This window comes from Oryza brachyantha, chromosome 8, assembly GCF_000231095.2.
Source record: "Oryza brachyantha chromosome 8, ObraRS2, whole genome shotgun sequence".
Classification (NCBI taxonomy): Eukaryota; Viridiplantae; Streptophyta; class Magnoliopsida; order Poales; family Poaceae; genus Oryza; species Oryza brachyantha.
Window position 1 is genome coordinate 12133799 of NC_023170.2, and position 23695 is coordinate 12157493.

Genomic DNA, 23695 nt, shown 5'->3' on the forward strand with positions numbered 1-23695 from the left:
AACTGAATATTTCAAAAATTATTTATGCAAAAGTTTAACCACAGCTCACCTTAAACAGCTTTGCTGTAGTTCTGTCGAAAGAAAATCGGTGGAGAAAACTTATGTATTCTAGATCGTCAGATGCATTGAGATTTCGTGCTACTATGTGTTCTTTATAAATTTCAGCATGTTCCTTATGAATGTCAAATACAAGTTACCTATAACTTACACTTTATTTACGGTGTAGTTGGATTTAAATTATTTTATTATTATGATAGTGACATTAGTCAGTGATACGTGGATACTATTTTTTATTATGACTTTACATGTTAGTGACTGTAATGATAATGACATAATAGTAAATAATATAAGTCCAACGCAGATACCCTATAATTATATCATATATCATAGTTACATTTGTACGTTTTTAACCCATAAAAACCGTGGAATCTTGGACAAACAATCCTTTACCAAATATTTATGCCTAGACTCTCCTATAACAAACTTGTGCTATTTTTGAAATTCAAAGTCGGCGTGGTTTCGTATCAATATAATCACAACGGAAAATCAGCATTCAGTCTTGCAGAAAAATCGGGATTATATAACTGCTTCAGGACGTGTGCACCGCAATCAGCGAGGAGTGGCTCCACTATAGAAGCCGTAGTGACTGGGTGAAAGATTTGCGGCGAGCCGGCGGCCGACGACTTCGCCAAGAACACGTTCGCCGGCCGTCGCTGTTGGTTGTCTCGTCGGCTCTTCTCTTCGCGCGATGGCCGCGACGACCGTCAAGCCGCTCAACGGCGCGGAGGGGTACCTCCGGTGGAAGGAGTCGATGCTCCTCCGCTTCCACACGGCCGGCGTCGCCCACGTCCTCTCCGCCGACCCGCCGCCGCCACCGGCGGCGGCGGGGGGAGCCGAGGAGGACGGCGAGACGGCGGCCGCGAGGCGGAAGTGGGCGCGCGACGACGCGGTGTGCCGCGGCCACATACTGGCGGCGCTCTCCGACCGCATCTTCCCGGACTACGTCCGCCACGGCACCGCCAGGGCGGCGTGGGAGGCCGTGGCGCGCACCTACGACGTGCCCGGCGCAACGGGCGGCGTCGCGCGCAGGATGTTCGACGACCTCGAGTTCCGCGAGGGCGCGCCGCTGCTGGAGCAGGTCGCGCACGCCGAGGCCCTCAACGCCGCCGCAAGGTTCCCGCTCGGCGACGAGGACCTGGCCTACACGCTGTGCGAGATGCTCCCGGAGAACGTGGGCGGGCCGGCCTCGGCGCGCTCCGGCGGCGCCGGCGGCGGCACGAGCATGCACGACATCTGGCACGTCGCCCGGTTCATGGAGGCGCGCCGCGTCTGCCGGGAGGACATGGAGCTCCATGACAGGTGCTGGAACTGCGGCCAGCCGGGACACCATTCCGGCAACTGCAAAGCTTGATCGTGGCCGGAACGACGGCCGCCGACGAGCGTCGTCATGGCTTTCCTGATTGCTTAGTTCCAAGCAGTTACTTTTACGCTATTTAGTGGTCGCAGACTTACAGTTGTTTACGTACTTGTTAACAATTTATGCTTAAAAGTTAAAATTTAAACTTTTAATTTTAAATTTAGAGTTGATTTAGAGTTTTTTTTTTAAGTTTATTTACCGACCTTGCCTTTTTATCACGAATAATACTTATATAAATGTTTTATTCATAAATTATTTTCGTTTGTAAATATGTATCAACCCACCGACATACACAAAGATGTTACCAATCTTTTACTGGATCGTGTTAGTATGGAATAATTGCATTTTAGCTTTGGTCTAAATGCAATTGTAAGGGCACATCCAAAGTTGATTATTAGCCTAGCTCTCTTCATAGTCACCCAAACAAATATAATGATACAAAGAAAATATAGGGGAGATAACAAGAGCTGTTGATATACATGCTAACACCTCATAGTCGACTCTTAGTAAATAAATTAATTTTTACTAAATTTATTATAAAATTCTGATATCTTAAGATACATGATATTATATAATATCTCGAGGTAGTGAGTACAGTGTGGGCAATGAAGACGACCAAGAAGGAGGCTACCCAGGTGACGACGATCACCGGAACCCGAAACGACAGAGGAACGCCAGGGAATGCATAGGATAGAGCCGGGTCTCCTCATCTTTTGCACTACTAGTAAACATGAAATCAAGTTATCAAGTTATGTTACCGGCAATTTTAAACTTGGATGCTAAAGTAAGTTAGGCTTAATTAGGTTTCTTAATTAGTTATAGGTTTCTCGTTGATGGCTTCTTTGAGACAAAGGGGAAGTAGCTCTGGATTAGCAAGGGTCATGGGAGCTATTCTCATTTCTTAACAAGCTTAATGCTTCTGGCAAAGACTAATGCATTTTGGTCAGAGTCTGGGAATATCAACTTTTTGCTCAATGATCTAATTCTTCAGTTTGCTATTGATACCATTTGGTCCTTAATTTCCCATGGTGCATTCCAGATCAAAGTGTGAAGCAATGAAGTTAACATGTTGCATCCTACGGATGTTGCTGGCTGCATCAGTGCATCCTCATTCTTCACAGTGGTAATGTGTGCGGGTAAATACATGACTAATGACAATGTCTTTTAGATGTGATGCACAAGGATGCCTTGTGGATGTGTAGCACTAATGGAAGACTAATAGTGTTTGAACTCATCTAGATTGCTTGGATAATCCCCACTTTAAAAGTTGCATACTGATGTAAAATAGTGTTGTTACTAGCAACACGCGCAAACCACAAACAGAAATTTGAACTAATTTAGATGTTCTCCTACATATGATATATCCTTTTTTTTTTTGGCAGATTTGAGATAGCTGATGCTGTCCGTTTTCTGACCATTGTCTCCTGTACAGTTTTCACCTAGTTAAGAAGTGTAGCGCCCTTGTCTAGCAATCATGACTTCACATTTTTAGTCGTAGGACGCCACACTAACTGACTTTTGAGGGAAAGATACCCCGTAGACATAAAAAAATTAGCTCGTGGACATCTACTCTATTAGAATATTCATTTCTGGTTGAATATGATAGAGACCGTGTGAAAGTCCTGAATAACTCTAGGCACATATATTAGGTGCCTTTTTTAAAAGTCACTTATGTGATGTCCTAAAAAGCTAAAACCGCAAAGTCACAATGTCATAGCAAAAATTGCCTGATTGCAATAGTATCATGAATACAGCGTATATTGAACCACTGTAGCATACTTGTTCTCTGTAGGTTGAACAAATTTGAGTCAAATAGCATGCGTTATGCTCATAGATTGCAAAACGCACCCTACATTCTCGATGATAACACACTCAGCATTACATTGCTTATTACATGCTCGCAAAAGGCAAGCTCTCGGCGTATCTTGCTTACAAGAACATAAACAAAAGAGAAAAGGCAAAAGAGAGAAGGTACAACAATTCCTTCTGAGCATAAGCCATCCTGCCAAAGAAAACATCACACCAGGGGCTCCCAAAATCGCCAAGGCATCGTTTTAACACAAGGCTGCAGATTGTAGCAGACGAACCTTGCCGCCAAACTGTGGCCAGATCGTGACAGCCTGACCTTTTCAAATCCAATGACCACTTAGAAAGGCCTTCACCAGACTCAAATGCACCAAATGGATTTTGGCAGCTACGGAGGTTTTTGTTAGGGTCACACGAGTGGCAAGGCAATGAACTGTACTAGTATGGCCACCAATCGCTGACATTGTACAGTTATAGTCAAGTAACTCAAATCACCATTAGTCTTGTCCGGTGATATTCCCATTTCAATTCAGTAGACAGGATGGCGATCCCGTTTCCTGGTCAGCCCTCGACTCTTTGGCGATGGTGCTTTACCGAAGCTACTCAACCTCATCACTGTTGGAATTCAGAAACGAAATGAACACGATAAACATTTGTAAACCAGTAACAATTATTCATGTAAATATAGATTGTAGACAGTAAAGTGTTTGTCATTTACCCCTCCCGATCTCGAGTTCTTGGTCCAACTCTTCCTTCCACTTCTTCTGTCTTTCCGAAAAGCTGATGCTGCAAAAAATAATAGGTCAGCTATTAAAACCATGTATTGACTAAATCACAAGAGTGGAGCATATAACTGTAAAATGATTGCTGGGCAATCTACTCCAAACAAACCTGGGATGGTCTTGAATATCATGGACCTTGTCCTCAAACTTGTTAAGTTGAGGAGAAGCTATTTCTCTCAAAATTCGACCATTCTCCACACCACTTCTTGAGAAACGCCTAGTGCAACTCTTTGGACTAGCACTCTGCAGAATATCGCAGTTTGGTTCTACCGCTGCAATTCCCTCCATCTTAACTGGAGGTGATCTTCCTCGAGGGGGCAATTGGGAATTAGTTATGTTGTTTACTTGGCAGGTATCACTAACTCTTTGAGAAAGTCCAGCATTCACTGTGTTGTAGAACTCATACAAAGGTGTCTGCAGTTTCTTTAGATCTATGGCCTGTAAAATGCAAAAGAAAAAAAAAGTAGAGTAAGGACAAGTGGAAATGCAGTAAAAATGATTCCGTCAAACCATGAAAATACCTTTTCATCCAGAAATTCCTTTATTTTTGATTCTGTGACTTCATCATCCTCTTCACAGCCTCCCTCGCATGGGAAAGTAAAATCATTTTCAGACATGTTACTTTCAACATGTTTGGCTAATCCTCCAAATTCCCTTGGTTGACTAGATTTTTGTTCTGGGCTTTCCCAATCATCAAATGGTTCAGACATTGGGTTGAAGCTCTGGAAATGACATCATGTACTATAAGATACCATTTAGGGATAAATGTGCATTTTGTGTACGAACTAAAATTTAAGGCTAATGTAATCGGGAATAGGCACGGATACTTACTGATCCAACCATTACTACGTCATTGTCAGCAAACTGACACATGTCATCCTCGCTGTGCCCATCCCATATTGGTCTGGTGTCTGATGACTTATAGGAATTCAAGGTGCATAAGTTGCCAGAATGATTCAAGCCCCTACAAGTTGAAGAATTTGTTCAGTCAAACTGAAGATGAACGATCTGCCTGGCTCAGGATTACAAGGTACTTACAGGTCACCAGTTGGAACATCATACAAAGGAAGCTCAGAGGTTTCCTGTGAGTACAATATTTGCTTAGATTTACAGTTTGGGACAAACAGATGAGTAAAAAAAAAAGTTTATTGTAATCCAACCTTGTTCATTGCATGATTAACCTGATGAAGATCTTCCAATCCTCCTGTAACAAACGGGTGCTGGGAAAAAAAATGTGGCATTAGTCTTCAAGAAGTACAATAACATACCATTACAGCCAGAGAACATCCCCAACAGCTGAAATGCAAGAGAGAGAAACTTATCCCCAACAGCTAAAATGCAAAAAAAAAAAAAGAGAGAGAGAGAGATTACCATACCAGTAATAAGTCTGATGCAGTAGATCTCAATTCTGGTTCCCTGAAAAGAGAAGCAAATTGGTCAAGGCAATGGAATGGTACTTACTAATTATAGTTAGCAAATGCAGGAAATGTGACTTGTGCTGTTTGCCTAATTCCTATTTTGTTCATACTCCAGGATTTGTCTGCGTAGTTTTATGTATGCATTGTCCAATTAACAGCAGGTGTTCAATGGAATTTGTTGCATAATTACCATTTGTAAACTTTACCTAGAAATGACAAGAATTAAGCTCCAAGCAATTACCTAAGAGTAATGAATTACAATGGAAAACATAAGTTGTATATAACCTGGCTCACTAGGAATAGGTTATGACAAGAATATATAAAGCTATCACACCATTAGGGTGTAATGCAGTTCACTATCAGATGGATGTTACCTTCGATTTTCACAACTTCGAATACACAGAGCGTTTTATTTCTGCATATGCAATTCTAGGAATTCACAACCCATTGGAGTATTCATGTTTAACTACAGCTATAACAGATTACTAAGTTAGCATGACCAAATTATCTCAGCGCTTCTTACTAGATTGTCCATATCGATTTTTGTTCCTCTTTGTGGATGAACAGCCTTGAGAATAACATGTTCAAATTTTATAGTCCATTTTTTTTGGCAATAGTCATTTAAATTCGAAAGTGTGATTGTAGTCATACTTCTGTAAGCATTTTAACAGAAAATCCTTGGCTTCTGGGGAAAGATGCTCTGGTATTGGTGGGTGCGACTTTGTTGTCCCAACGTAATACAGAAGAGAAACCTGAAATAGCGATTGTCAGGACTAAGCAATGGTTATAAGTATTTTTGTAAATGCTGATGCCAAAATTTACCTCTTGAATTTCCTGATTCCACGGAGTTTTACCAGTTGCCATTTCAATTACAGTGCATCCGACACTCCATATATCAGCTGAACTGCAGATATAGATAACAAGGATTAATTCAAGAAACAAAACCATCATATAGTTTCTGGATATGGTATCAAACAGCAAACTTGATGAAACCTTTCCACTAATGAGTAATGAAATGGCAACTATAAATGGCCATTGGGGCTAGAAAAAGCAATCAGCTAATTGCAACATTCCATTTCTTGTAGCATGTATGTTACCTGCTTTAAGATTTTTTTTCACAAAACAAGTCATCTTCTATAGCCCCCAACATTAGTTTATGGTTATTCTTGTTCTTAAAGAAATAAGAAAGCGAGAGGATCACAAACATCACTAAGGATCTAGCAATGAAAATGCTAGTTAACTATAATAATGAGGGAGAGAGCTTTTCCACTTACAAGTCATGCCCACTCCCAACAATTACTTCTGGGGCCATCCAATATGGTGTTCCTTTCATTGTTTTCGCTGTGGTCGCCTGAAAAGTTAATAGTGTGCAAAGAAAAATATAAATACGTGAAACATAACAGTAAAGATGATCCCACATTCAAAGGACACAACAAGCAGCAGAACCCTGCCCTGTGAAGTGATGAAGTGTGTTCCAGTGTCCTACTGTTTTTCCTTTTAAGTGAATACTAGGATTCTATGGATAAAAAGGGAAATGTAAGGTAAACCTGGCATCTAAAAAGTTAACTTTAAAGCTAATAAATAGTTGAACAAATAAGCAAACTTGACTCTACCACACCAAACGAATTAAAAAATTAGTCCATCTACTCACCAACTTCTCCACTTGCTTAGATGCCCCAAAATCTGCAAGCTTAATGCATCCTTTATTGTCAACTAGTATATTAGCTCCCTGAAAATGAAAAAAAAATATAGTAATCCCACATTATCAGTTCATAGTCCATGCAACAAAAGCATTCAAGGCAACAAGATTCAAATACTCTTCATGCCTTTATATCCCTGTGTATGATTCCATTGCGATGTAAATACTCCAGACCATGCAAAATTTGTTTAGTGTATTTCCTGATGACCTGATAAGCAAATACATTCAATCAAAACCGCTCTGTAGTGGTTAAATTATCAAATATAGTAGATACATAACAATTAGTACTTACAGCCTCAGGGAATGATCCGAGCCTCCCAAGGAGTGACTGGATCGATCCTCCTGGCACAAACTCCAGCAGAATATTTAATGAGTTCTCCTCCCGCACCGTTCCAATATATCTCTGCTCAAACCATGCCAGATAGATCAAAATCAAACACCTTCACCGAAATGAAGAACACAAACAAATGTAGCTATGTAGCGCCTACTCACAACAATGTTGGGATGTGAGAGGTTCTTGAGTAGCTTCACTTCGTCCTCAAGCTCCCTTACGTGTCCCTAATAAAAGTTTTCCAATTATAAACACTTTAGAACATAGAGGAGGTCAAGGAAGAGTATCATAATTGCACAAATTGGTTAGAGAAATTAAAACAAGCAAGTAGTTGAGCAAAGGTACTCACTTGGGCCTTCTCCCTCGCCGCGTTGCTGCTTCCGATCAAAACCTGCAAGCAAAAAAAGGCACGATACCGATCAGATCAGAACAAATCGCCTTCGATCGAAACATCAGCAACTTTTGCAGAATCGTCCTGACCTGCTTGACGGCGAGGAGCTCGCCGGAATCGAGGTCCATGCCGAGGAAGACCGACCCGAACGCGCCGCTCCCGAGGAGATCACCCTTGCGAAACCGGATCGGCGGGTTCTCCTCCTCTCCTCCTACTCCGCTGCCACCGTCTCTCCCCTCGGACACCCGAGCCGCGGGCTGTGGCGACAGCGACTGTGACGGCGGGGGCGGGGGCAGGAGGCGGCGCGGGGGCGAGGGGCTCTTGGAGATGGATGCCATCCCGAGCAGCCCCATCCCCCTCGACTTGCGGAGGCACGTGCTGATCCGCCCCCTGAACCCCAAACCGGAAGCACCACCACCAGCACCAGCACCAGCACCAGAAGCACCGGACGCGGAGGCGGAGGCGGGCTCGTCGAGCGCGGCGGCGCTGCTCCCGGGGCGGAAGGAGATGGAGCGGCGGACGGAGTCGAAGAGCTCCTGGAACCCGCCTCCGCCGCCGCCGCCAGTGGCGTCGTCCCGCCGCATCGCCGTGGTAGTGGATCCCGCGCGGATCGTCGGCGACGGCGAGGGTTTGGGGGCGGATCGGATTGGGGGAATTGGGGGGGATTCGGTGGGAGGAGCGAGTGGGGAATTTTTTGAAAATGGTCGGGGGACGCGGTGGAGTGGGACGGAATTGCCCCTCTCGACCGTTGCAATTTGGGAGGGGAAAGTGTCGTCTGCTCACTGCTTTCTTTCCCACTTGCCACCCACTGTGCTCCGTTATAAAATTATAAGAGTGAAGTGTACCAGTGATCTCTAAATTTATATGCATGCGTCATCTAGGTCTCTAAATTCTTAAAATGCATTTTTGGATCCCCGAACTTGTCCGAAGGTGTCATATAGGTCCAAACGGGCTTCGATCCACTCCATCCGCTGACGTGGCATGCCACGGTAGCGCCTACGAGAAGAGATAGAAGAATAAGGAGGAGAGAGAAACCTATATGTGGGACCCACATGACACCACCAACATATAGGCGTCACCGTGGCATACCACGTGATGGAGCGGGTCGAAACCCGTTTGGACCTATATGACACCCCCGGACAAGTTCGGGGACCAAAAATACATTTTGAGAGTTCAGAGACCTAGATGACACATACATATAAGTTTAGGGACCGCTGGTGCACTTTTCCTTTGATGCTTCTTGTAATCGGAAATGTTACCGAACGGGCTCCCGCTTCCCGTTACAGGATCCTCTGATGCTTATTTTCCTTCTCATTTGCACGAGCTCTGCCGCCAACGACGACGATGCTGCTACTTCTCTTCCTTCTCATTTGCACTAGCCGATCTGTTCGTTCTCATGCATGCAGTAGAGGCGTTGAGGTTGCAGTACTTGATGTCGTTCAGCAGCGGCTGCGGCGACGACGACAGCGGCTGCTGTAGTGACGACGACGACGACGAGGGCGGTGACTGTGGCAACGACGATTGCGCCAACAGTGGCGACGGTGACGACTATCCCGACGGCGATGACTACGCCAACAGTGGTGACGGTGACGACTACCGCGACGGTGACGACTGCGGCAACAGTGGCGACGGTGATGGCCGGGAGCAACTAGCGACGGTCGACGGCACCTACAGCGTCGGCAGCGACGACCGTGACGACGGTAGTGACGACGATGAGGATTCGTACCAGATATGATATTGTTCGAGTATCATACATGATATATGTGAGATACTATGTTACTTAGTAAGGTACCATGTTACTTGAGTATACTATCTTAAAGTATCATATACGATACATATGAGATAGCATGTTACCTGATATGGTAACATGTCTAATACATTTGAGGTAACATGTTACCTAGAAAGTACCATGTTACTTACACAATATAACATGACTAGAGCTTATCCCGTTGCTTAACAGTATACTATGCCGTAGCAGCCCCCATTTGTAATAAGGAAAATAATACACGTCATTAGGGCATAAAGAAAGTTGTTTATTACATGACTCTTTTCTTAATCGTCACGTAAAATAAATTTGATGACATGAAGGGAGCAGAGAGAAGGAGAGAGAAAAGTCGATGTTATGTATGATAATGGTTAGGGTCGACTCTTGGTATTTATTTAAGATAACTTTATTGTACAATGGTAGATAAATAGGAAAGTATTATAATAAACAATATGTTATTATATTAATAAAGCAATCATACCTAAATATACATTTGTAGTACTATTATAAAATATGTTTTTGTTGTTTGATGTAGATCAGCCAAGAATCTATAATATGTTCTACCTTTGAACCTGTCCTTACCTTTGAACCTGTCCTTAGATTCTTACATACTGTTTGAAAACCTGACGTGGCAAATCATGAATGTATCTTGATTTTTATACCCACGGTTGAATAAATTAAATGGCTGGATCTTTTCTTTAAATAGTTTAGTAACAAATTTTTAAGTACATAAAGCATTACTCATCTAATAAAATCTTTTAGCTCCTCGAGAGAGTTTCCGACTATTTCAGGTTTTGCTCAACTCTTTAGTTCAGTTCATTTTTTACATATTCTACGAATAGATATATAATACACAAAATGAGCTAAAAATCAGACGTTGGAATATCAGTTTTTCTCATATTTTCATCATTAACTTCTAAAATATATGCCTCTCGTAATCTCAAGCTCCCTGAACATGGGATTTGGATTAGGGAGTTTGAGATTCTCGAGTGGGTGAGTAGCTAATTAGGGAGAACCTGAAAAGGCAAGGTTTCTCAACTTGGTAGATTTAGTTTATTAGATCTAGTTTAGTTTTTCGGTTCTGTGACTGCGTATTCTTACCATCCAAACACGAATAGAGACGAGTTTATGATTCTAGAATAAGTTCGTAGTGGCTAGAAACTCCTCTGATATATGGGACCAATGCCCCGTTGACAAGGCAGATAAGATATCTCGTTTTCCACACACACGTTTTATGAACTGCTAAATGGTCTATTTTTTAAAAAATATATATATAGAAAAGTTGCTTTAAAAAATCATATTTACTTATTTTATATTTTTAATAATTAATTAATTATGCAATAATATATTATTACGTTTTCCGCACCGAATAACTTAACCTCTCCCTTCCACCAGCCGAACGTGCCCCAAGTCCACAACCATCGATGCATCTATATAGTATCGTAGAGGATCCGTGTCTATTTTTGAAGATTGCACGTATCCATTTTCTAGAGGAGAAAAGGAAAACCTGACCATACGCCCATCACAGTTTATAAATTTATAGTAGTGCACATGCTTTTTTTAAAGAATTTTATTTGATAGTAGTATGTCAGTTTGAAACCTCCTTTGGAATTGGGGATTCTTGGAGTTGAATATGAAAATATACTATTTTTACGTGATTTTGCATGAATACACCAATTTCAAAAAAAATTGGAAAAAATATGCTGGATTCGCTGTCAATTCATCGGGCGACACCATGCGGTGCTCCGTCCACATGAACATGCCGCATTGTCGCCAAGTCATCAAGCAACACGCACGGTGTCGACAATTCAACCAGCGAATTAAGTATATTTTCACAAATAGTTTGAAGTCAGTATATGTGTCCAAAACCACTCAAAAATGATATATTTCCAAATTTAGTCCGGGATTCTTGTTCACGACAAGGCATACATAGGGTCTGCATAATGATCAAATGTTTGAAAATTTTAATTTTATCAATCAAATCCAGTTATTATTATTGAATGATAATCTGAAAACATGCACACAAGTCAAAAAGCCTATACACATCCTCCCCCATGCACTACGCACGTGTTTGAAAAAAAATAATCAATAGTAAAAGTGGCGTACATATTCCAAAATTTTAATAAGATGATCCGGCCCAGCTAGTATCTGTGTTGACTTGGCTCATGACAGGATTAGAGCTCCGTTGGCCTGCCAAGGGTTAGCTAGGATTAGAGTGTCCTATTTCGTCTTTTTGAAGGAAACATGTTAAAAAGATTTTATTGTAGTTAATTTTTAAATTTTGAATTGATTATATTCCTTTTTCAAGCATTTGTTTGGTCCGTAAAATTATTAAAATGATTGAAATAATGAGGGTCATTCTACAAATGCTTTAAGCATTATGCTTACATTACGATACAAAATTTGAATCATAAAAATGTTTATATTTTGGAACTGATGATAAAAACGTTTATATTTTGGAACTGATGGAATATTCAATCCTATTTTCACTAGTTATAACTCGACTTAGTACATGCACGACACAATTATATGACGGGGCAAGTACATCAATCAAAATATTCATTATGGTTTTACGAAGGACGGGACGAGTAACAAGTTAAACAAAGCGTGTTTATTTTTTATTTTCCCAAAACACAATAATAAAACTATTGGTTGTAGCATTGGTTTTACGAAGTATTGATTGTAGTAGTTTCTTTTGAAGTAAAGGCCATGTTTTTTCTGTTATTAAAAAAAGAGAAATTGTACCTCATGTTGTTCAAAGCTTTGAAAGTTTGCATTAACAAAGTTAAAGCATAATTGTCAATGGGATTTCAGTAAGATTAGAGATTTGTTGTTCTTGGTTTCTCTTTCTTTGAGCATGTGTTAGAAAGCGCATCTATGAGTGCTTATACAGTTATAGTATGGTTTGCATGTTTAGCGGTGTGTGTTCGTGTCTTCTGTGTAATTGAATAAAAAAAAAGTATATCTGCCCAAGAACTCCAGGCGGTAGAGAAATCCGTTTGATGCCCACTTTGCAGGAAGCTTCCCATATACACATTGTTTAGAACTTTGGTACACACAAAAACAACTGACTCAACTTTGAAAGCTTGAATAGAAAATACATAAATAAAAATCTTGAACGAATATTGTTTTGATAAAACAAAAAAACAGCCATGGCTGGCCAAACGTGTTCCAGGCAGCCCCATCCTCCTTTACAGCTCGCACGGGCATTTCCAGTTGATCCAAATGATATAGAGTATCAATTAATCAGTAAGCACTTTTACATCCACTGGACAGCTCCATTATAATAGGACACTTTCTTCTTATCGATCAATACTTAACATAATACTTGCACTTGCAGACATCAGTTTATCTTTTGTGCCGTCTTCACTACTCAGGACCATGTGTTATAAAATAATAAAAGAGGTTTTGAGTCATTGTACTCTCAGTGTCACTGGAAGTAAGCCAGTCAAGAAGAACACCCATATCTTGCATCCAAAACAAAGCAATGCATGACACATTGGGTCCAACCACCTTACTGCCTCCTCTCAATAAGCAAAGCTATGTTTATGGTTGGGAGTCTGCTCAGCAGACAACCAATCTAGACAAAGCTCTTCTTTTATCAGATGATCCAGTATTCAACTGTCAACTCACACCAACCTAGAAATAATCCTCTTTGGTATTCTATTAGTAGGAGGGTTTTAGCCTTAAATTATGCTTATGCTTTGCCATTACTACAGTACATAGAAGAAATCAAGAGTGCAATTATACAGAGAATGGCATGCACAAACTTGCAAGCAACAACCAACACTGAAACAGACATGGACACCTATGTACAAATTGTCAGACACACAATGGAACAAATTATCAGTACAGAGTGCAGACACACACATATATGCATCATATTCCAACAACTCACAATCTGTCTCTAGTAAGTTTAACCAGCCATCCAAAGTGACAAATCACCAAGCAATTATGCAAAAAATGACTCGAGAACACAGCATGATTGAACACTCTGATGAGCAGATAACCAAAAAAGAGTTTTTTTTTTTAGCTCCAGAACATAGCTTCAATCGATGCATACTGATCGCCAGTGATGATCACGAGCATCACTCGGTGGGGACGGGGCAGGAGGAGCAGCAGCCCAGCTCGCGGCGCGCCGGCGGTGGACCGGCGCCGATGACGCGGCGATGCCGGCGGCGGCATTGCCCTCGCTGTTCATGCAGCCCGGCAGGTCGCCGTCGTTGTAGTCACCTAGGCCCAGCACTACGCGCAGTGCCTTCCGTGCCATCTCCTTGTGCTCGCCGGCGGGGGCTCGCTCGGCGATGAGGGTGAGGGGTCGGTCCGCGCCGGCCGCTCTGGCGAGCCCCCGGAACCGCGGGTTCCCCCTGCTCATGCCGTACAACGCCGCGACGCACAGCTCCTCCAGCTCGGAGCGGTGGGTGTCGTCGGAGAGGACGGCGGACACCGTCGCCACCGCGCCCGTGTCCATCAGCGCGGCCCGGCCCTCCGCGCACTTGGCCATGTTGCAGGTCACCATGAGCGCCAGCCGGCGGATGTGCATGGGCTCGGCGGTGGAGTCGGACGCGATGGAGAGCAGGTTCTTGGCCGCTCCGGGGGCCCGCGCGAGCTTGGACTGGTTGACGGGGGCGAGGGAGAGGTGGTACAGCGCCATGCCGGCGTCGAGGCGCGCGCGCGGGGCGTGCTCTCGGGTCGTGAGGAGGTCGAGCAGCGGGGGAACGGCGCGGAGCACGCCGATGGCGGCGCGGTTGCCCTCGTGCAGCGCGAGGCCGAAGAGCGCGCCGGCCGCGTGCTCGCACGCCTCTGGTGATGCGGCGGTGCCCGAGGAGAGCACCTCGACGAGCGCCGGAACGGCGCCCGCGCGGACGATGGGGACCCTGTTCTCCGGCTCGATGGTGAGGTTGGCCAACGCTGCGGCGGCGTCAGCGTGCGCCTTGGCCGTGTGGCGCTTGGAGAAGAGCACGCGGCGGAGCGCGGCGAGCAGCCGCGGCACGCAGATCGCTCGCCTCCTCTCTGCGCTCTCCCGCGTCTCCCGCCGCAGCACCGCCATAGCCGTCTCCACCTGGTCCTCGTCCCCTGCCTCCACCACCTTCACCACCACAGCAACTACCTCCACCTCCTCCGCCGCCTCAGCGACCCGCGACACCGGCACCTCCTTCTCACCCGCCACGTCCTTCACGCGCGCCACCTCCACAACCTCCACCGTAGCCATCTCCGACGACGACCCGGACGAGGACGTCGACGCGGCGGACGCGCGGGAGGAGCACGACAGGTTCGACGACGACCTCGCGGGCACCATCGTCGGCACAGCCGGCGCCGCCATCGTCCGCACCGCAGCCGCAGGAACCGCGCGGAGCACCGCCTCCCGTGCCTCCGCGGCGGAAGGCGCCGCAGGCGCCGCTCGCCCCGACCGCTCGTGCAACGTCCCTATGGCCGCCTTGAGCGCGTTGTTTGGTATGGCCGCGGCGGCGGCGGCGGCGCCAGCCACCGAGGCCCCGGGAGGGCAGAGCTGGAGCTCCGCGCATGCCTCGACGCATGCGCGCTCGTACGTCCTCCCCGGCGGCAGGATGACCGGGTCAGCCATCGGCTTCCCGGAGATCGGGCACAGGAACTCCTCCGGCACCACCACCACCACCACCTCCTCCTCCTCCTCCTTCCGCGGGGACGGGACCGCAGCCAGTGGTGGCGGCGGCGGCGGCAGCGACGGAGGTGCCGGCTTGCGCTTGGCCCTGGGGAAGGGCGGAAGCGGCAGCTTCCAGCGCCGCGCGCGTGGAGCACCCATGCTACGGCGGGCGGCGGCGGCGTGTGTTCTTTTTCTCCAGTGAGGCTTTGGCCTTTGGGCGTTAAGTAGTTCTACTGCATAGTAGTGTGTTGGGAACTGACAGGTGGGGCCGGGAGGTGACTTAGCATGGAAGGGACGGAGGAGAGGAAGAAGAAGGCTGCGCCTGCGTTGCGGGTCCAAAGATGGCGATAAAGGTCCGATGTATATTTATGGGTTTTTCGGTTCCAGGATTTTTAAGAAAATTAGGAAAGTTGAACTGTTTTTTTTAAGTTCTATAAAATTTATGTGTTTCAAAATAGCCTTACTCTATTAAATAGATAAATAGATTGATTTTTATATCACGGGTATGCTAACGAGAAATATTTGTACTCAATAGGTTAGTGGGTCTAAGATATATAACCATAGCCTAATTGATAGCCATTAAATTAAATAAATATAAATTCTAAGCTTAACTCATCTAAAACTAGGTCCAACCAACTAAAATGATCAGCTCAAACAATACCATATAAATAAGAAAAATCATAACTCTTCTCGACAATCTTCATTCACTCCACCCCTCCTAAATCATCACTTATCGCCACACAGCACCACATCCGTACTTCATCTCCCTCTCGGCTATCGCCATTGTCCTAGATTCCACCACTGTTGTCTCCGCGTTGCTCCACCGGTCACCAACCGCTGTCATCTGGTTCAACTCCACCTTAGTTGACCAATCCACCGTCGATGTCTCTCTGACTCATCAATTGTGGATGATAATCAGGTATGGGTTACATGTCACGTTATATTTAACCTAAGTAGGTATAAGTAAAAAAATATATACCTACTAATCCCTAGGGATGGATATGTCAGTGAGTGTGTTTCGATTTTGTAGAGGCATCATATTCAGTGGATATAAACTCATCGTCATTTTTAGGCTTGTCAGGTCGTGGAATGTTGCGGTTTGGACGCGCGCGTGCGTGGGTCGGGGCCGCGCGGCAAAAGGTGAAAGAAAGAAAAGGGTGCGTGTGGCCTGGTGGGGTTTGCGTTGCGGTGCGCCCGTGCAGGTGCAGTGCAGGGAGGTGGGGGGAGTCGTTTTCGGGAGGAAATCGTAGCGGCTCCGCGCAGGAAAACCCGAGCTCGCCTCCCTCGCCTGACCACAGCGGGCGTGCTACAGTGCGTGCGTCCAAAGACTAGCCAACGATCCAAGCACCAAACCAAAAGTAGGCCGGGTTAGGTCCGTCTCTCCGATCCTCCTACTGATTTTCTCTAGGTAAACTGTTTCTTCGAGGCTAATATATGTGTTCTGTTCCAAGGCATGTTGGTGGATCGATGGACCCGTCGGGTCTTTAAAATCATCCGGTTCAAAAAATACTATGTTTGGTAGTCCACGTCGTGTTTGTTGTCTGCTTATCTATAAGTTATTCGTCTAATTGTGCCCATACACTTCTCAAACCGTTAAAGCAGGTAAACGGTGTGTTTTCTAAGATGTATACAAAAACTTTCGTTTATATATTAAATAGTTATAAAAGATTATATAATCTGATCGTTCCAGCCTCGTATTGGAACTAGGTTTGAATTGAGACATACACTAGATGTCTATATTTATTTCCAAATAACCACGACGAGCTATGTTGATAGTAGAGAGCACGAGGAGGAGACAACAAACGGTGGCACACGGGTGTTGAAGCAATTTTGACAAACGAGCCAGTAGACATGCGCTATCATTCCATCCAGATTACAACATCAAAACCTCGGATTCTAATTAACCAGGGTCTAAAGAAGGATAGCACCTGCAAGAAGACTAGAGAAGAGCCCATGGCACATTGGCACTGCCTGCCGTCACATCCATCCACAAAAGCCAGATCAGCCAACACCCTTCGCTAGTTAAGTGAGTACTCCCTCCATCTAAAAAAAATCAACTTTTCGGTTCCTGTGTCGAGCATCTGACTATCCGTTTTATTTAAAAAAATTTTAAGAAATTTTTTTAAAAATAGTCACACATAAAGTACTATTCATGTTATATCATCTAATAAAAATAAAATTATTAAGCGTAAATTTTTTAAATAAGATAAAGAGTTAAACATTGTATCTAAAAACTGAAAAGTTGATTTGTTTTGGGACAAAGGGAGTACTAGTTAGTTGTTGGCGAAAAACATCTCCAGGTGCATCATACTCATTCAGTTTGGCAGCTACTCCATCTAGGACCCATGGATACCGAAGAACCTCGTCTTTTTTACTTTTGCTTATATTTATATTTTAAATTTTTAACATTTAATAAAGATTTGATTTAAATTTTTTGTTATAGTTGATTTTTTAGCTTAGCTGCTTTTAAGTTAGTAAGAATATTTGTTTTTTGGTTCGTAATATGCCGATGAGACTGCGAGAGGGCAAAAGCATGCACGCATGGTGAGCGGTGATGAGCTGATCGTCCAAATTCCATGGATCTGGCAGTATGTTCCAGCGTTGTTGGTAGGCGCCACCACCACTCCACGTACGGCTCACCGTTCTGCTAAAAGCGCTCTACTACGTACCTAACCCTGCTGCATGCATGCCTCTGCTGGCAGATCTGTCCCCATGCGTCGCACACACGTACAGCCCGGGTCAGTCACTCATTGGGCATTGGTATGCCAGACTCGCGCCCATCAATAAAATTTTATACCATCAAAATACGCATACTCGTTATGAGTAGAAAATTTTTCCTAGACCTATACCTGTTTGGGTAAACCTTACCTATCGGGTCACCCATATACCAGCAACCGTTTAAAACAATCTAAATTGCATAGTTTCCATATAGTATATTACAATAGACACTAGATACTTAAGACATCACACATTCATACAGTATGGTAAAAAAATGTATGGATGGTTTAAATACCTAGGGTTTTGTTTAATTGGGCTAGGCTAATTTGATACTAGGCCATGACGTGCATTTAAACTTACGGGTATCTATTACCCATGGGTAAACGGGTATGGGGATCGTAAGAACATTTCCATACCGGCGTACCCATCGGGTGAAAGTATTTGCATGATTACTTACCCACAGGTGATATATTTAGTTCATACTCGTACCTTAATAGAGTAAATACCCATTGGGTCTCGGGTGGCATGTCCCCGTTGCCATCTCTAGTCACTCAGGTAATTACTCCTACATGTACAGCTTGTTTAATGTAAGCAAGCTCTAGAACATGTGTACCGGTCTCTATCAGGCCTTCACCGTGTAAATAAGTGATTTCACGTGTCACGTAGCCTCTAATCACCCATCTTCTTTTTTTTCTTTTATAGTGCAAGTGTTTTTAGGTGGTTTTTTAATTTTTCTTTATGTCAGCCCCTGCTATTAATTTATAGTTTGGTTCATTATTTTTATATAATTATGTGGGTGTCTAATATTTTATTTTTCCTTGGCACCGCATTTTTCCTCTATCGGTGACTTCTCTCACATCTCTACCTCTAGTGCCACTCCTCCCATACTCCTTCCCTCTAGAGATGCAGATGGAGCTTGGTGTGGAGGATTGAGCTTGGGTGACAGGCTACAAGATGTTAGATGGAGTATCCCATAGAGGCAAGCTTGGTTGAGGTTTTTATCGTTGGTAGGCCTCCCTCTCCTCCCCAAACGCCTTCTTGCCATCGTCTCCGCCGCCGTCGGCCGCTTGAAGCTCTGTCAAAGGTTGGTTGGGTTGGAGTGGGGACCATGTGCAGGGCTGCGAGGCTAGGGTGTGACTTTCCCAACACAGTTGTGCGAACGGTTCCCTTTGAGGTTCTTGACGTCAATACTAGCTATTCATTATTTGCGCTTCTCTACGGATAAAAATAAACCATGCGATGCTAGCATTGTTTGGAATAAATTAATTGTGAGATTTTTTAAACAATCTCATCTCTACAGATGACTTTCCATGATACAGTTGTATTCTGGAGATTAAATAATATATTAATAGTACGTGGAATGAAAATTTTATAACATTAAAGAACATGGTAAAAAAATTAGCATAGGAGATGAGATGGCAGATTCACCATCACCATTGCCTACTTTAAAGGAGCGTAGATATGCACATATTAGGCCCTCTTTGTTTGCTCTTGCATGATTATAAGCTAAAGAGCTTAAGTCTAAATAAATAGACAATATTTGCATTGACAATTTTAAAAGCAATAATCTATTCTTACAATGTTATGTTAATTATTAAAGTTAGGTTCTACTAGGCATTTTTTTTCCTTATATAAAGTTGATATATGAGTCCACCATCAAACTTGAGGCTTAAAATATAAACCATAAGAACTAAAATCAGATCAGCCTAAGAGTCTAAGTTAAAACAAAGGAGCTAGGTACTAATATTGCGCACATGCTTTAATTTGTATCATGTTCAAGTCTTGTACAGGTTGATTGGAACATGTTTTGCCCGAGCAAAAAGCCTGACAGTTGTTGGTACCTCACTGTCCCTCCGCCCACATCAGACAACCACATGTCGACATGGTCACTCCGATCTGAGCTGAACGTTCTGCACGCAGATCAGCAGCATCCGTGCCTTTGCCAGTAGCCCCAGCTCGCTCTCCTCTCTAGGACCTCCTATGCAGCCAAGGAGGTTAGAGGAGCTCTTTAGCCCTCTGTCCTGATTATATAGCGTGTGTTTTGTAAAAAAATTACATAGAAAAATTGATTTTAAAAATCGTATCGATCCACCTTTTAAATATTTTATCGCTAGTAACTTATTAATTATATATTTATTTGTTCCTACGTTTTTCGCTCAGTTAAGTAACTAACCAAAAGACATGGCCTTCATTTGAAATTTTATTTACAGGATGAAGTTCTCACTCAGATAAGAAACAATCATGTCATGGTAAAATCCTTACCGTGACATTAACGTGGAAAGTACGGTAACGCCACGGTTTATGGTGCAACCGTGTTATTTTTAAAGTTTTAAAAATAAAAAGAATCACAGAACGCACGGATTTTATAGAAGCTTTGGACGAATCATTTTAATCTTTTAGGTCTCGAAGAAATCGGCGTGTTTGCAAAGTGGTCTGGAAGCTTCTAGTTGATCTCTCACTGCTGCGTGTCCATGAACGGTTAATTCGGTATATAGTACTCGAAACACTATTCTGGCGTGACGAAAATGTTTATTTATAGAATTTTTTTAGCGGTTTGGTTTTAAAATTTTATGCTTAAAATTTTTATTTAATAAAAAAATTTGCACTATACGGTTCTCCCACTTGGTTAAAACGAAGAATCAATTCATGCATGTGTCTTCCTTTCCGGTCTTTTCTTAAAGGAAAAAGGAAACCGTACTCGGAATATTTTGTTAGATCCAGAGAATAAATAAAGTGAAGATTAAGGTCGTGTGCATTAGAGTAACCGAATGTGATCACTGATCTAATTGGCCGCTAGCCCAAGTGGTTACTGGGATACTGTAAATTTTTAAACTTTGCGTTCAGTGCCAGAAAGGCAGCAAGTGCAAGTACTGTACAAATAACTTCACGTTTCAGAGTTTTTTTAGCGATTCATGGCCTCAGATTTAACAGCACTGGCTGCCATCATTACACCCATCTTTTCGTTTATACTTATAACTCAAACTTAAATTTTTAACTTTAAATTTAAAGTTGATTTTATTATTTTTCACCGAAGTTTATTTTTAAGCCTTAACTTTTAAATCACTAAGAATACATATATAAAAATTTATTTATAAATTATTTTTTTTGTTAATACATCGTTTGATTTTTTTTCCATAAAAAGACCAAACAATTACCTGCGGGACTGCAGCATCAGCATGTAAGATCAAGACACCCGGATGCATGATTACTGACATACAGATAATCACATAAAGCGACCATTCCAAGGATGGGATCCCAGATGCACACACAAAGGGTGAAAAGCAAACGAAAGCGAACAAAAGCATTCAACTTTAAATTTAAAAGGCAGTCTAGCTAGATGCATGCTGCACAATGTGCTTGCAAAATATTGGTCGTTCACAATACACGGATTCTTTTTCTCTGTCTCCCAACTGTTATCTGCTGTAACTGTGACTATAAAACAGTAATAATCAGAATCTAGATATTGTTATATATCTCTAACATATGTCTATGTTGTGCATGCACGACCAATTAATACCACCGAATGGGCCAGAATCCATTCTCTTCTTTTGGAAAGAGAGATTCCAACAGGGACATTTTCAAACCTTGTTGAATTTGAAATCCCTCTAATCTCCCACTAGTTTTGTTTTGTTTGTTTTGTATATCATCATGCTTTTTTGAAGTTAATATGTTTTTTTTTCTTACAAGATGACTGGTAGACTGGCCCCGCAGATCCCAAATAAACTTTTCATCTAAAAATGTTTACAACTTTTCCTATGGGGACACTTTCCCCGTTCAGTGATATTCTATCTACATCTTCCATATTTTCACTTGTAATTGTAGATCCTGTATCAATGGTGGGGAAAGTGTGTATGTACTCTGAAATGCATAAAGCATTAAAGTTGTAACAATAACACACTTTATACTCCCTATTCTTTAACATAATGTAAGGTGTTTAAGTTTTATCATAAATCAAAGTTCAAAGTTTATAGAAAAAAATAGTTAAGACATAAATACCAAATAATTTGTCATTGTTGTCTCAATTTTTCTATTTCTACTATCTCTGTTCTACTTAAACTCGTTTCCATACTGTTGACACAAATTTTGGCTCGTGTTTTAATAGTCTATAAATTAATATGTAATCCTAGATACACTGTGAAATTAATAATGAACAGTAATCAAGACTAAATAATAGAAACAATTGAAAGGACAAATAAAATAACATCCAAAAAATGTGGTCATGAAATAGATTAAAATAGCATCCAAAAATGTGGTCATGAATAGCTAGACTTTCTAAGCGCAAACGTGGAGCAAGGAAGACTATTCCAAGGGATCATGGAGAAGGTCATCGACATCTGGTGGTTGATTACTTTGCAGAACAACCACTCTACACTGAGAGAATGTTTCACACAAGATTTCATATGTGAAAACATCTCTTTTTTACGTATTGTAGAAGCCCTAGGTCGGTGGTCACCATACTTTACTCAAAAGAGAATATTGTTCTAGCCGTACAGGCCTTTCTCCACTTCAAAAGTGTACAACAGCGATCCGTATGTTAGCATATGGAACACTTGCTGATTCTTTAGATAAATATTTATTAGTCGGCAAGAGCACTTCATTAGAGTGCTTGGACACTTTTGCAAAAAGGGTGATTAATGTATTTGGTAGGCAGTACTTGCGACACCCCATGAGTGAGGATTTAGATCATTTAATACATGTTAATGAGTTTCGTGGTTTTTCGAGTATGCTAGGGAGTGTTGATTGCATGCACTCGAGGTGGGGAAGTTGTTTGACAGCCTAGAGGGGCCAGTTCGCCAGTGATGACTATAAAGTGCTAACAATATTCTTGAAGTAGCTGCTTCTCATGATCTATGGATTTGGTATGCTTTCTTTGGTGTTGCAGGTTCTAACAATGACATCAATGTGCTGAACCAGTCCCCTCTATTCTTTGAAGCAGTGAGAGGGGAGGCTTCTCGTGTTCAGTTTTTTTTTGTCAATGGGAATGAGTACAACAATGAATACTACCTTGCCGATGGTATATATCTGGAGTGGATTGTCTTCATGAAGACTATATCAGCTCCACAAATAGAGAAGCATAAGTTGTATGTTGAACATCAAGAAGGGGCACAAAAAGATGTGGAACGAGCTTTTGGAGTATTGCAGGCATGTTTTAACATTGTGCGTCGTCCAGCAAGGAAGTGGAAAAAGAATAGTGTTGGCCAAATCATGCTCTGTTGTGTAATTCTCCACAACATGATCATTGAAGATGGGAGAGAGGATGCGATATGTGACTTTGACCCCAATAGAATTCCTAAGACATCAATAATTCTTCCTCCTGAAGTAACTAGTGGTGGTAACCCATGTTTTGCTGATGTGCTAAGTAGGAAATCTGCTATCCATGCTCGTTCAGTGCATACACAACTCAAAAATGATTTAATTGAGCACATTTGGAATCGTTTTGGAAATAGACACCATACATACTTAGGGTAGGTTAATAAGCTTATGGTTTTTCTAATTTGTGTCATATATAGACCATTTTAATTAATCATTGTATATGTTTTGTTTTAGGAACACATTTGCTCTGTTGTCCACTGAATTTTAATTTTATAAGTTGTTCATTGAGTTAAATTCTTAGGAGTTCATGATTTTTCCATCAATTTCTATAGTACTATTGGATTATCACATATGTCATTGTTGTTGGAACTTATCAATAGATTTCAAATGGTATTATGATGTGATACATTAAAAGTTGCAAAGTCAGCCCTA

General features: G+C 42.6%; 4 protein-coding genes across 4 annotated transcripts; 2 read left to right on the forward strand and 2 right to left on the reverse strand.

Annotated features, from left to right (window-relative positions):
- The first annotated feature begins 622 nt into the window (after positions 1–622).
- Positions 623–1612, forward strand: LOC121055222. The gene has a single exon (XM_040527206.1). It carries the CDS (start codon positions 749–751, stop codon positions 1409–1411), a length of 663 nt encoding a protein of 220 aa, XP_040383140.1. The 5' UTR covers positions 623–748; the 3' UTR covers positions 1412–1612.
- Positions 1613–3147: 1535 nt separating this feature from the next.
- Positions 3148–8428, reverse strand: LOC102707512 (mitogen-activated protein kinase kinase kinase NPK1-like). Its single transcript, XM_006659342.2, has 17 exons — positions 7934–8428; positions 7803–7844; positions 7615–7680; positions 7415–7525; positions 7250–7330; positions 7075–7152; positions 6698–6774; positions 6246–6327; positions 6075–6175; positions 5382–5421; positions 5166–5225; positions 5044–5087; positions 4837–4969; positions 4527–4727; positions 4115–4443; positions 3942–4009; positions 3148–3838 (listed from the first exon to the last, which is right to left on the reverse strand). Exons 1-17 carry the CDS (start codon positions 8426–8428, stop codon positions 3753–3755), a joined length of 2094 nt encoding a protein of 697 aa, XP_006659405.1. The 3' UTR covers positions 3148–3752.
- An 812-nt stretch (positions 8429–9240) lies between these two features.
- Positions 9241–9579, forward strand: LOC102720732 (secreted acidic protein 1A-like). The gene has a single exon (XM_006660070.1). The coding sequence runs from the start codon at positions 9241–9243 to the stop codon at positions 9577–9579; it is 339 nt and encodes a 112-aa protein (XP_006660133.1).
- A 3560-nt stretch (positions 9580–13139) lies between these two features.
- Positions 13140–15415, reverse strand: LOC121055172 (U-box domain-containing protein 39-like). Its single transcript, XM_040526998.1, has one exon. It carries the CDS (start codon positions 15389–15391, stop codon positions 13658–13660), a length of 1734 nt encoding a protein of 577 aa, XP_040382932.1. The 5' UTR covers positions 15392–15415; the 3' UTR covers positions 13140–13657.
- Positions 15416–23695: the final 8280 nt, after the last annotated feature.